General features: G+C 42.6%; 1 protein-coding gene across 1 annotated transcript in view; it reads right to left on the bottom strand.

Moving 5' to 3' along the window:
• Positions 1-14,784, bottom strand: part of LAMC1 (laminin subunit gamma 1) — a 133,446-nt gene that overhangs the window by 30,176 nt on the left and 88,486 nt on the right. The window contains exons 2-4 of the mRNA XM_084637874.1: positions 2,724-3,028; positions 1,848-1,978; positions 1,022-1,188 (exon numbers count right to left, since the gene is read on the bottom strand). Of these exons, the coding sequence (XP_084494000.1) occupies positions 1,022-1,188; positions 1,848-1,978; positions 2,724-3,028 (603 nt within the window). The remainder of the gene's footprint in view (positions 1-1,021; positions 1,189-1,847; positions 1,979-2,723; positions 3,029-14,784) is intronic.

Here is a 14,784-nt window from a genome sequence, read left to right as displayed (position 1 = left end):
TGGAATGAATGTGTCATTAAGGAACTGGCTGGGCCTGCTGAAACTAACCTATATCAGTACAGAATCTGGAAAAAGACAATGGGAAACCCCAATGGCCAAGACATTGACATCTAGCGACCACAACCCAGAGGAAGGAGGTTTTCTCCCACTTCTTGGCAGGGAAGCAGAGCAGGGGCTCCAGCTCGAGAACAATGGACCAAGAGGTGTCAGAATGCAGGGCTAAGAGCTGGCTTTTGGCGGGACTCAGCAGCTCTCACCTTGAACTGATGAAGAGCCAGAGCCAGAAATGGGAGTCCACAGCAGCTTGGCAGACCTTTTGCACTGGCTTGGCCAGGATGGACTATGGCTTAACCTTTGCCTCTCTTTGCTGACCTAAGGACCTTCAGATTCTCTATGCCAGGTGACTAATAAATCCTACTCTGTTTTGCAGAGGCTGCCTGGTGTCACTGCAAATACTCAGAGAGCATTGCGCCCTGAAGAGATACAGCACAAGCCTCCCACAGGAGTCTAGTTTGGCTGAGTTCACTGCAAGGAGCCATGGAGAGACAGGGATCGAAGGTGCCTGAAGGTCCAGTCTTGGAGGCCATGGATGTGCCCCTGTGGAACTGCATGAACCCCTGGGGTTCGGCACACTAAAAAAGGTCACTCCAAGGGGCTGGTTACAGGCTGTGGCATAGACCAGACCCCATGGATCCATGGCAGCTCCAGGGAAAGTCAATGAGACACTTATGCTCCTAAGTCACTTACGTGCTTTTGAAAATCCCACCCATCATGCGCTGTAACTACATGGAGCTGCCATGCAAACACACACAGATATAAAAGTGTTTGCACACTATTTAAAATGTGGATTCTAGTGTGGACAGAATTTGACAGAGTAAAGAAGAAATTGGGACTTGCCAGGAAGAAGGGAAAGGGAGAAACTAAATATTAAAAAGACTTTTTGTGCTTGGCTGCCACCTGCCTGATGGTAGAGGTGGTGGAACATACCACAGAAAGATTTTTCTTGTACAAAGCCACTTACACAAACATTCACTGGCACTCTCTGCTGTTGCTCTTCTCCATGGCCGGTCATTGTAGAAGGGAAGGCACTTCTCGCAGTCTTCCCCAAAAGTGTTGTGTTTGCAGTTACATGACAGCTTCCCAAAGTCATTTTTCACACACTCACTTGCATGGCCATTGCACTTGCACCTGCAGAACAGGAGAAATGAATGTATTGACTTCAGACATAATACGTCTTAAGCTCCCCAGGTCCAGGTCACACACACAGCAGGCTGATATCCCAGAGACTGAAGACTCTCAGAAGTCTGGCCACTTTCCTTAAATATGGAAGAACTTTTATGGAAAACTTGACTTAAGTTTTGTGGCAAGGACTACTCTGGTTTCTACGGCAGATCTGAAATTCTGTGGCATATAAAAAAAAATGGAGGCTTTTAAGTCAATTAAATATGAAAATGCCCAACACCACAAGTATTACATCGTGTGAGTTCATTTTTAATATTAACATTAAATCTATTTAGTTTCAATTTTGTCTACTTACAGTTTACAATCAGCAATGGTAATACAGACAAAGTCTAAGATCTAGGAGGGAGTGTTGTGTGGATTTCTAACAGGATAAAGTTCCCATGTTATAGCTATTTATGTTTGACATAAGTGAAACGGCTCTTTCAAGCATTTAGATACAGTTTTGGTTAGGAGTAATTACAGGCTTCATAAAACACATTTTACTGTGCTTCTGCTTTAGCATATCTCAATGTGACTAAGTATAATTAATGTCCTTAAAGCAGTCTAATGATTAAAGCACTATGACAGTACTGAGTATGGCTTTTTATTAGTAATGATTTACTCACCTGCCACCCACAGCAAAATCAGAAATTGCATAATAATAGGACTTGAGAACTTTTGGATCATTGAAAACTTCATCTCCAAAGGTGTTCAGACGATTGAGGGTCACTCGGATGTCAGTAGCCGTCACCCATTCCTAACGGAGATAAAACCCCCACCAAAATGAGACTCAAACCACCAATGCAAAGCTCAAATGCACGATAGCGTTCTCGTCCTTAGCACTAACATTCACATAAAAATAGGGTTGGTGCCAGAAGTCACTCAGGAAGCCCACCCAATATTTTCTCTCTGTCTCCTGAGAGCCTGCCCTAAAACTTCTGCCATTCCCTCTAGGTTTTCTTGCAAACCCCATTCAAATACATTTTCCAAGCTCCTTTACTAACTTTATGTGCTTTCTCCAGTCTTCTCATGCCTTTACTGCTATGTGCTAAGAAGCAGCAGTAAAGAAAATATCTTCAGCAAAGAAAGAACAAGATGCAAGTGTGTGCACTTGCAAAACTGCACAAATCTAATGAACAGCAGTTCCCTTGCAAAACAGCCCAGCAAGAAGGGAAAACAAATCTTGTGTATACTAAATTTGCAGCCAAACACCTCTAGACAAAAACGCACAGAGACACACATCTGGGTGGGAGAGGCAGAGGGAGAAAAACAGCATTTTTTTTTTGAAGTATACTCAGAATATACATACAGATGAGGCAAGTATTCAGTTTCTAATATCAATCTATTTTCCTCCATTATCTCTGAAATGCTGGACGGTTCGCTGTATCCATTTGCTAAGCCTACCAGTATATCAGAGATATGGATTTAGTTTCTAATAGGTTTCCACAGTGCACAGATAATAAAGGGCTTCCCTGCCTCTTATCCAATTCCTACCCGCATACCTGTAACACAGCACTGTTGTCAAAATTGTAGGCACTGGGACGTCCCTCCAGTGTTGAAAAAGCCACATTGCCACCTGTGAGCGGAGAGATGTCACTGAACTCATCTGTGCAGAGTGCCTGCTGTTCATCCTCCCCAGTCCGGATAAAGCCTCGGTTTAATTTCTGATACGTGTTCTCACAGGAGCCACTGTAGTACTGGTAAGGCACCCACGGCCCATCTTCCCTGGTACGTTTGTAGATGGCAAAGCTCTCAGGCCGGCTGGTGTGAAACTTCAGGCGCACATATGTGATGTCAAAGGCCTTTCCTGCGGACAAAACAAATCAACCTTGTCGGCATAGTTCACAACAAGTAACACATTATAAAATGTATGACAAAGCCCAGGTGAAAACCTGACCTCTGAGCTCAAACTGGCAGAACACACAAAAAGGCAAGTTCAAGTGTCACCAAAGCAGTTCTGTGATGGACATCAGTTCCATTTGTTTGACAGCTTTGTGTTGCACTTCTAAACATTTATGTAATTTCTATATTCCACTACCTTAAAACTCATGTGACTTCTACACAGGCATACACTGCTAGTTACCGAGGCTGAGCAACATTCACATTTGGTTTTAGGGGGTTTGAAGAACTGCAACAAAATCTAATTTCTCAAGATTAACTATATCTTAATTTTGTAGATCATAAGAATCAGAATGTTTTCTGGTTATGAATCCCAAACTCATCACTGACAAATCCTCCTTAGTCCATAGAGAACAACTGGTTCACAAAACCCATCTCTGTGAAATCTATTAACTCTTAGAACTCAGGAGCTTTGCGGAAAGGGAAAATTTATTTTTACTTAGAAAAGAGGGTGTCAATACTTTCAACATTGTTCCCAGAAGTACGCTCCTGTACAGCACAGGCCACATAAATCAGACAGTTACAAAGCAGTGCATTAGTGCTTCAGTCCTTCAAGACCTTCAAACCTTGCAAGGAATAAGAGGAATTTTTTAAAAATACCTTCATCTGTTCCCTAAAATGGTGGTGATACAGTGTTGAAAGATAACATAGCAACTCATGCCTACAGAAAAGTCTCACTTATAAAGAGATGAGAGTTAATCTGAGTATTAATGGGATATTGTTGCAGAAGTGCGTTATCTATAGATTTCAGAGTAACAGCCGTGTTAGTCTGTATTCGCAAAAAGAAAAGGAGTACTTGTGGCACCTTAAAGCCATCCGATGAAGTGAGCTGTAGCTCACGAAAGCTTATGCACAAATAAATTGGCTTAGTCTCTAAGGTGCCACAAGTTATCTATAGAGTTTTCCAAAAGCTATGCTGTCCCAGCCCAGTATGGAACTCTCTGTATGGTGAGCCACATCACAGTGAGGCATCAGAGTCTAGTGACATAATTGTCTATAGTACAGGTAAGTAGGAGACAGGACTTACTGACTCCTTTGCAACTGAAATAGTTCAGAGTTTAGTGTATTCTGGGGGTACTTTCACATCAGTATGGGCAAGTGTCCTTACAGCACAACAGGATGACAGTGTCCTGCAGATCAGCTGCCTGAGAACATGCGCAGAACTATGATGCAGATTCAAAAAGCCATAGATTTACTGTACAGTGTCTGCCTGTGTCTCATGCAAACAACCTAGACCTACTGTATGTAAGATACAGAACAGGGGTGGGCAAACTTTTTGGCCCGAGGGCCACATCAGGGTTGTGAAACTGTATGGTGGGCCGGGTAGGGAAGGTTGTTCCTCCCCAAACAGCCTGGCTCCTGTCCCTTATCGGCTCCCTCCCACTTCCCGTGCCCTGACTGCCCCACTCAGAACTCCCAACCCATCCAACCCCCCCCCCCCCCCCGCTCCTTGACCCCTGACTGCCCCCTCCCCCTGGGACCCCTGCCCCTAACCACATCCTGGGACCCCACTCCCTATCCAAACCCCCGCCCCGCTCCCCACCCTCTGACCGCCCCATCCAACCACCCCCTGCTCCCTGTCCCCTGACTACCCCCCTGCCCCTTATCCAACCCCTCCACCCCCTTACTATGCCGCTCAGAGCAGCAGGAGCTTGCGGCCATGCCACTGCATTCCCTGGCAGGAGCGGCGCGCCAGAACGCTGGTGGCGCAGCGAGCTGAGGCTGCGGGGAAGGGGGGACAGCAGGGATGGGGGGACAGCCTCCCTGACCGAAAGCTCAAGGGCTGGGCAGAACGGTCCCGCGGGTCGTAGTTTGCCCACCTCTGATATAGAAGCTCTGTCACAGTGTGTTTATGAGTCTTGCATATTTAAGAATTACGTTCTAGTTAATCACTCCTCACTCTTTTAGTGTTTGATCTGATACTATTTCCTGTGAATACACAATCAAATGCCAGGCTGGGAATAATACTGTATTAACCTAATAGTGCAGTATACACAAGCATAGTTACAGGGGAGAACAATCTGGCACATACCAAAGACCCCACCACACTTGCTATGCAGTTACAAAACCAGGAGTAACTAGGACGCTTATTGCTATCATGGAATCCTCTTTCACTACTCCGTGACAGCCTTTACTTTAGAATTTGGATCACAGGGCTTGTGTTCATTCAGCTTATCCCCTGGGAAGGACAGAACAAGAGGGAAGTTCCTGGCCAATAAGCTTAGAGTCTCTGAAAAGACTTTTAAAAAAATCAAGAATAATTTAGGGATTTACAAATGAAAGATGCTTCCTCCCCCCCATGACAGTGAACGTAAAATGACCTTCCCACCCCATACTTATCTCCCAACAGGTTTGTGGCAATCAGCAAATAATCCTCCCTAATGGATTCTTTCCAGTGACTGGAACATCCACCCCCATAGAGCACACATGAACCACCCAGGGGATTTACACCCCCAAGAAAATATTTAACTTCTCAACGTTCTGCTACATTCTTTGCTTTGGTCTATGGCATTCCTGCCCTGTATCAAAGATGAAGCACAGATGTTTTGCTTAATGGAATACTCAAAATGGAGAAATACTGCCTGCATTAAGAGCTACAGGGTGTGGAGGTGGCAGAACAGAACAATAAGAATCCAGCCTTCGTTCACCCTGTGCCAAGTCAAGGAATTCTGCTGAAACCTCCTACATGAAGAAACATTTTAAACTGCTTCACTTCTCTGGGGCGTCGGGGTGAGAAATCCTTTCTGCACTGGAAATGCAGTCGGGTGCTGGGCTGTTCAGAAACATAAGTACTTCTGTTAACGCAGTTCTAAGGAATTTCTGACAAGCCTTCCAAGGCAACTTCCACCACTCTACAGTGTAACTTTAGAGGACAATAGTTATTATATGCATTTTCGAAGGATTAAGATAGTGTACGTTGGCTGCCTTTCCTTAGCCTGGATTACAAATTGGGGAAAAATGGAGTATATCAGTGGCCTGTCCACAGCTGAAAGCATATTTTCTCTACTACTCAGCCACTAGAGAACTGGCTGCAATATGGGCTTACTTGCCCTGCCAATGTCAATGGGAACGTCAACACTGTGAATCTGCGCATAGAAGAGAATGGGTAGTAGCGGAGTAATGGAAGGTTGTTCTTCAGTGCTCTAAACAGTTAAAGCAATAGTGGGAAGGGACCATTAAAATGCTTCAATCACCTTCCTCACAGGCCTAGTTGGCTATGAGAAAAGTTCCCAGGATGAGGTGTACAGCTGCACAACAGCTGTTATTGTTCCACCTCAGTGGCCAGATTGTGTGCGCACAGTCTCACTAATCAACAAATCCTGGCACTAACTATATGCTGGGTTTTGGATTAACTGCAGACAGACAGCTACCATATAGAAAAATTAAAACTACACACATACTAAAGCATATCAGGGGCTTAGATAGGCACTATTTGTTTTATTTTGGCCACAAATACTCTTGGATGCTCAGTCTATGTCCTCCACATACAACAACCTTTTGCCATCGATACCATCTCTGATATCTCTTGAAAAATATTGTTCAACAAAGCAGCATGTGAGAGAACCACTGGTCACTTCTTTTGAATGGAAACTCTGGAATGGTTTTAACGGACATCCAAAGCCTTATCTCCATATACAGTTGCACTGATTTAACTTTAGAGATTTTTTTAAATCAAATTTAGTTAAATCAAAATAAGACCTGGTCTACACTTAAAAAGTTAGCGCGACCTAGCTACGTCACTCTGTGAAAAAATTTGTGCTTTGAACGTTGTTTTAGGTTGACCTAACTTTCAGTGTAGATACAGCGAGGTCGATGAAAGAATTCTGTCAACCTAGTGACCGCCTCCCACAGAGATGATTAACTACAGCCACAGGAAAACCCCTTCTGTCAATGTAGGAAGCATCTACACTACGGTGCTACAGCTACGGCTATGGCAGCTGTAGTGCAGACATAAAACTTAGTGGCCACACAGGGCACTGTACCAGTTTAAGAGTGGCTTATGTCTGTTTAAGCTACACTTAATTTTGTTTAGCATAAAGCTATTGAGTTCAACTGAATCAAAATAAACCTGGTTGAAATGGAAATGAGTTTGTCCTGCCAGCCTTTTTCATCAATTTAACTAAAGTGTTTTGTTTTTGGTTTTTATATCCTCCCACAAGTTAAGCCAGTGCAACTTTCTCACACAGATAAACCTTAACTCTTTAGGCTGCTAGTGACTCCAGAAACGTTTTTTGCTTCTGAAAGTCTGAGTGAGACTGGGCATTTCATAAATGCAGTTCTCATCTCACATTACCCAGCGGGTCCACTGCTGCTGACTGAAGAGAGGCAGATACAGCACTACCCAGAGAATTTGGAGACTCCAGTTTTTAAGGCAAAGTGCCTAAATTAAGGCTTTTTATCAGCATCAATACTGACAAGAGTACACACACAGCAGTAGTTACCGTGGGCAACAGAACCAGCAGGGAAGCTTAAAATATTTGGTCATTTGTTGTCTCTCACATCAATATGCTGCATTTTAAAGTAAGCGCTAAAATAGTGAATTTTAAAGAAAAAGTAATTCAGCATCAGTAGAACTTTTCATGTATGATTACATTTTAAGGAAAGTCAAATTATGGTCTTAAAACACATTGATCTTCTAAGTAATCATGCATATTCGCAATCTACCAGTTTACTGAATTGCAACAATGAAGCTCCATAAAAGGACACGCCCTTAAAAATGGGGAGACACTAGATGCTAAGTCAGATATCGGGGCAGAAGGTGCACTCCATGCTGAGCCAGGCCGACATGCCGGGGGGGCTCCCCCAGGCTGGGTCTGACTGCAGCATCATTGTTTTCTCTATTAGGTACTTCTGAAGATGAAGTTTCATTATTATTTTATATATATATATATATATACATATACATATACATACACACACAACCATGATACAGGATAAAAAAGGAACAAGATTGTGTGGTAGAGGGAAAGCTAAGAAATAAGTGGCTCCATACTGCTTTCTGTGTATAATCTTACAGGGATACAAGCTTTATTTAAAGCCAAAGTGAACCTCCAGTATTCAACTATACAAAATGGTATTATTTAATTGTGGTAGCAACTAGAGGACCCAGTCAGGGACTGAGATTCCATCATGCTAGACTCTGCACACATGCAACAAAAATAACAATTTTTACCCCCATAGAGTTTACAATCTAAATAAACCGTGACCAAGTGCATTAGGAAACGATTGAAAGGCAAATTAACACCTGACTTCTAATTCCTGCTCTGCTACTGATACATTGGTGGCCTTTGGCGGGTCACTTAAACTCTGTCTTTTTTACACTTGATGTCAAAATTTAAACCGTGCTTGTAAAGGCTAGAATCTGTAAGGTTTTGATAATCAGATCCTGATTAAATTGACCTGATTTATTCCCTCTTCAGTGCTAAGTTCCAGAAAGAGGCAGAGGCAGGTTGGGTGTCTATCCTCCTATTTTCTATTAACTTGAATGGATGTTCTATATAAAACTGCTGCCACGACCTGTGCAATCTAGCAATAGTGTAATAATTAACAATGTTATAACTGCACCGTGTAACTTATTAACCTCTTACACAGAGCATATTTGGAATCCTGCTGATACTCAACTTAAAGGAACATCACAATGCCTGGATGTGGAGCTGAGGAAAGGTGTGGTATTGGGTGGAGAAAAGAAGAGAGTTGCTTAAGCATACAAGTAGTCTGTCTCTCTCAGGTTTTCCACTTCTGCTGACAGTTTCTCAAATTCAACCCATCAATTCCAAAAACAGTGCTCATTACAAAAAGAGTGCTTCCAAGTGAATAACTTCAGCAGTCATTTGAGATTTTTTTTTTCTTTGGATTGTTTCTTGACAACAACGAGGACTCCTCGTTGTTTCTGTGGATACAGACTAACATGGCTACCCCTCTGTTTCTTGACAATTACTTTTACAAGATTCCAACAACCGAGTCTGTGAATCCAGCCAGTAGGTCAAAGATGCCCGAAATCCTTCAACGGACCAAAAGGCAACAACGCCAAGATGCATTCCTATTAGGGCTGTTGATTAGTCGCAGTTAACTCACAAGATTAACTCCAAAAAATTAACCATGATTCATCGCACTGTTAGAATAGAATACCAATTGAAATTTATTAAATATCTTTGGATGTAATTTCTACATTTTCAAATATATTGATTTCTATTACAACACAGAATACAAACTGTACAGGGCTCACTTTATATTATTTTTATTATAAATATTTGCACCATAAAAATGATAAACAAAAGAAATAGTATTTTTCAATTCACCTCATAAAAGTACTGTAGTGCACTCTCTTATAGTGAAAGTATAACTTACAAAAGTAGATTTTTTTTCTTACATAACTGCACTCAAAAATCAAACAATGTAAAACTTTAGTGCCTACAAGTCTACTCAGTCCTACTTCTTGTTCAGCCAATTGCTACGACAAACAACTTTGTTTACATTTACGGGAGATACTGCTGACTGCTTCTTATTTACAACATCACCTGAAAGTGAGAACAGACATTCGTTTGGCACTTTTGTAGCCGGCATTGCAAGGTATTTACATGCCAGATATGCTAAACATTCATATGCCCCTTCACGCTTCGGCCACCAATCCAGAGGACATGCTTCCAAGCTGATGATGCTCGTTAAAAAAATAATGTGTTAATTAAATTTGTGATTGAAGTCCTTGGGGGAGAACAGTATGTCTCCTGTTCTATTTTACCCACATACTGCCATATATCTCATGTTATAGCAGTCTCGGATGATGACCCAGCACATTTGTTTTAAGAACACTTTCACAACGGATTTGACAAAACAGAAAGAAGGTACCAATGTGAGATTTCTAAGGACAGATACAGCACTTGACCCAAGGTTTAAGAATCTGAAGTGCCTTCCAAAATCTGAGAGTGATGAAGTGTGGAGAATGCTTTCAGAGTTCTTAAAAGAGCAACACTTCAATGTGGAAACTACAGAACCCGAACCACAAAAAAAGAAAACCAACCTTCTGCAAATATTTGTAATAAAAATATATAGAGAGTGAGCACTGACTGTACATTTTGTGTTGTAATTGAAATCAATATACACCTCTACCCTGATATAATGTGACCCTATATAAATACAACGGTAAAGCAGCGCTCTGTGGGGTGGGGCTCCTCGCTCCAGCGGATCAGCGCATCAGCGTGTCTGGCTCTGACACGCTGCTCAGAGCAGCGTGTTAAGGGTGCCAGGCCAGGGCCAAGGGGTTGGATAAGGGGCAGAGGGTCTCGGGGGAAGTCAGGGCAGGGCCCCTCCCCTCCCTCAGGGTCTGGGAGGCAGGAGCTGCAAGGGGGGGCACTTTTGGGGGCCCCGCAGGCCCAGAGTGGCCCGGGTGATTAGCGGGTGGGGTGGGGGGGGTGGGTGGGCAAGCCCCAGCTGTGTCGCTCAGGGGAGGGGGCTTGGGATTCCACCCCCCCGCACTCACCAGCTACGGTGGAAGCGGAGCAGCCCGGTCCCAGCCCGCTCCACTCCGCCAGCTCCCAGGCACGGCGCTCCAATTCCTGCTGCCAGTGAGTGCGGGACCTTTCCCCGACACGGCTGGGGCCTGGGCAAGGAAAGCAGAGCGGGATGGGTGCGGGGGGCATCCTTTCCCCAACCTTCCCGCACTCACCGGCGGCGGGAAACAGAGCGCCGCAGCTGGGAGCTGGTGGAGTGGAGAGGGCTGGGGCCACGTTGCTCTGCTTCCTGCCACTGCCGGTGAGTGCCCGTCAGGAGACGGGGGTGTGGATAGGGCTCGGGGGCAGTCAGGGGACAGGTGGGCTGGGTAGAGGGTGGGGTCCTGGGGGTGATTAGGGACGGGGGGGGTCTCTGGAGGGGGCTGTCAGAGGTCAAGGAGCAGGGGGGCCAAAGCAAGTTCTATATAACACGGTTTCACCTATAACGTGGTAAGATTTTTTGGCTCCTGAGGACCGAGTTATATTGGGGTAGAGGTATATTTGAAAGTATAGAAAACATCCAGAAATATTTAAATAAATGGTATTCTATTATTGTTTAACATCACAATTAATTTTTTTAATAGCTTGACAGCCCTAATTCCTATCCTTCCCAAGCTAAAGCTGCAAACCTGAAAATAAACCTCATCTCACTTAGCTGCAGGCAGAGCCTAATGGGACCGACATGTGAAACTTTCACTACCACCAAAATTAGCAAGGCAAGAAAACCCAGAGCAATTATTCCAGGAATGAAGTGAAATAAAACTAGCAAAAACAAAATGAGACCTATCCAATGAAACTAAAACCTCAGCCAAAATGTTGAGATTGCCTCACGGCTTTGACTTGGATATGTCTAGGACATCACAGGGACAAAGGAAGCCAAGTTTTCTTGTACTATTACATTTCCCTTACACTGAGTAAAAGCTGTATTCAGCCTTCATCAAAAAGATTATTCTGGGGGCAGCAGAGAAGAAAGAAGGAGGAGATATTTGAAAAGAAAACTGAGAATGAAGGAGAGTGGAATTTTGTGTTGAGCTGAAAATCATGAAGAATAAAATGTTCTAGTGAGCTTAGCTCACAGTCCATGTTCCCCAAAAGAAGCATGCAGGGATTTCCCAAAGTAAAACAAATCTGCCATTTGGAACAGCCTGCAGTGTACCACCAGGTTCTCTTTTTCTCCCTCTCTTACTACAAGCAGATTCCTTCCTCCCTTCACTCATGAAGTTTCTTAACAACTGCAAAGCCATCGGCTGCCGGTCCGCAGCGAGTTTCCAGGAAAGAAAGAAATAATAGTTTAAAAATCACACCGGAATTCCACCAAGAATAATTATCAGTCAATAAAGTCGACAATATTAAATATTATGCTTCCAGAAGCACATGTAATATTGATAATTATGCCATAGCACTACAGCATGTTTTGCATGAGACGTGCGAGTGCACGCCTACCCCACTCCTTCGCATTTAAAGACCCCGCCTCACCGGCGGTTACCATAGAGAAGTTGAATAAAGAGCATCATACGGATCTCTGTGTGTTTGTCATTTGGGACCCCATCCGAACCCACTGATCTGAGAATGTAAGTACTAATAATATTATAAAATTTAATAATAATTATTTTTTATCCTATCCTGCCGTATCCCTTACGAGGTAGATAGAGATGATTGAGCACCACACACCTATAGCCAAATAGACAGTCCTCGCTTCCTCCATATCCATATATCGTTTCATACATGCTCTCATTGTTCTTACTTATAGCCTTCCCCTCTTCTAGAATCAAACCTATGTGTTTTTGCCAGGAAGTTCTTGAAATTCCTTGCTTTCTCACGCCAGATCTTTCAAACAGGTAAATCTTATTTTTGATGTTCATTATTCATTCTTTCCATATGTTCAAACCATCTTAACTTTCCAATTATTATCCTGTTTGCAATTTTATTTTAAAATGTATATTATCTTCTTATCCTAGCATTACTTACCCTATTAATCAATCAAATCAATCAATGTTCTCCTGCACATATTTCTCAGTAAAACCATTCCCACTGCATTTATTCAGCTTTCATCCTATCATCATAAATTAAGTATATACCCGGGGTAATGGAATTTATATTCATTATTTTTATGCCTAATTTACAGATGGCGAAGCGAGGCCCAATCGACATATTTATCAAGCACAGACATCCAGTTGCTGAACACACAAGTAATTCTGAATCAGATGACGACAATGTAAATGAAACCGAAGTATTGTCAACAAAAAGAATTCATACTAGATTTACTCGGAAATATGACTCCTCATACATTCAGTTCATTTTTGTAGCCACGAATGATGGAGGAGTGCCAAAACCGCAGTGCGTTATTTGTGGCGATGTGTTGGCTAACGACACAATGAAGCCGTCAAAGCTCAAGAGGCATTTAAATACAAAACATAATGAAATTAGTTCAAAGCCAAAAGAGTTGTTTGAAAGAAAGCATGTTGATTTAAAAGGCCATCAGAAACAGATCTTTGAAGTGTGACACATAAATACTTGTACTTTGCGAGCTTCTTATAAAGTAGCACTTCGCGTTGCTAATGCTAAAAAGCCATACACAATTGGTGAAACGCTAAAAGTGATAGGCTGTATTAAAGATGTCTGCATGGAAATGCTGGGCGAGCCGGCGGCAAAGAAAGTGGCTCGGGTGCAACTTTCAAATGACACTATAGTTCAACGAATTCACGATCTGGTTCACTGTATAGAAGATCAGCTCATAGGACAGATTAAATTAGCAATGTACTTTTCTTTGCAGCTTGATGAATGTACAGACGTTGCTAAGATGGCAATTCTGATGGTGTGCGCGCGCTTTGAACATGAGGGTGATTTGAAGGAAGAGTTTTTGTTTTCTGCTTTACTACCAACAAAAACAACTAGTTCTGAAGTGTTCAAGACTGTGAACGACTACTTTGTTAACAAATGTGGGTTGGATTTCAAGTTTTGTGTAGGCATATGTTCTGATGGTGCTGTTGCAATGACAGGACGGCATTCTGGAGTGGTTCTCAGATGAAGATGACGGCATTCTGGAGTGGTTACTCAGATGAAGATCACTTGCACCTGAATGCAAGTCGATGCACTGCTTCCTTCACTGAGAAAGTCTTGCAACAAAAAAAAGCACCAAAAGAACTAAACAGTGTGCTCAGCGAGGTCGTAAAAATTGTGAACCAGGTAAAGGCGAATGCTTTAAATTGGAGACTATTCACTGCATTATGTGATTATATGGGAGCTGATCATAAACAGCTCCTATTGCATGCCGACATACATTGGTTATCGAGGGGAAAAGTCCTGTCAAGAGTATTTGAGCTCTGAAACGAGCTTGCCAAATTTCTTCAAGACAAAAAACCAAATTGGTCACAATTGTTCTAAGATACAGACTGGATAGCCAAGCTGGCTTATTTGGCTGATATCTTTGCCATCTTTAATGATGTCAACACCTCCATGCAGGGAAGGATGGCTTCGTGTCTTACAATGGCAGACAAGATGGATGGACAGAAATGAAAGCTAGAAGCATGGAAGAGTCTAGCGTCAAGAGATTGTTATGACATGTTTCACAAATTAGCGACAATCATCGCTGATGCAGGTGAAGACCTTAATGCTACATCTCTACAACATGTCATCAGTGAACACCTGACGAATTTGGCAGAACGTTTTGAGTTTTACTTTCCAGCAGAAGATCCACAGAAAGGGACTGGATGGATCCGAAATCCGATTATTACATTGAAAGATGACTTAACTGTCACTATGGAGGATAAATTGTTGGAGCTGGCTGCTGACGAAGGATTGAAGATGAGTTTTGAAACTACAACATCACTTGCTTCCTTTTGGATAAAAGTGAAAGCAGAATATCCTGAGCTTACTGAAATTGCTCTGAAAACTCTTCTCCCATTTCCTTCAACATACCTCTGCGAGACTGGCTTCTCAACCATAAGTGTCATTAAGACAAAGTACAGGAATAGTATGGATATTCATTCTCCATTGCGCGTGGCACTGTCCTCAATTGAACCATGACTGGATAAGCTGACAAAGAAGAAGCAGACTCATCTTTAGTAAAGGTTAAGGTTTTAACACGCCTATTATTGTTAATAAAATAGCTTATCAATTTGATATTTTAGTATTTTGACATATTTTCAAAATTATTAAGTCTTCAATTTAATGTTAC

Source organism: Lepidochelys olivacea (assembly GCF_965140295.1).
Source record: "Lepidochelys olivacea isolate rLepOli2 genome assembly, chromosome: 8".
In the NCBI taxonomy this organism is placed as follows: Eukaryota; Metazoa; Chordata; order Testudines; family Cheloniidae; genus Lepidochelys; species Lepidochelys olivacea.
This window is presented reverse-complemented; position numbering and strand designations above follow the sequence as displayed.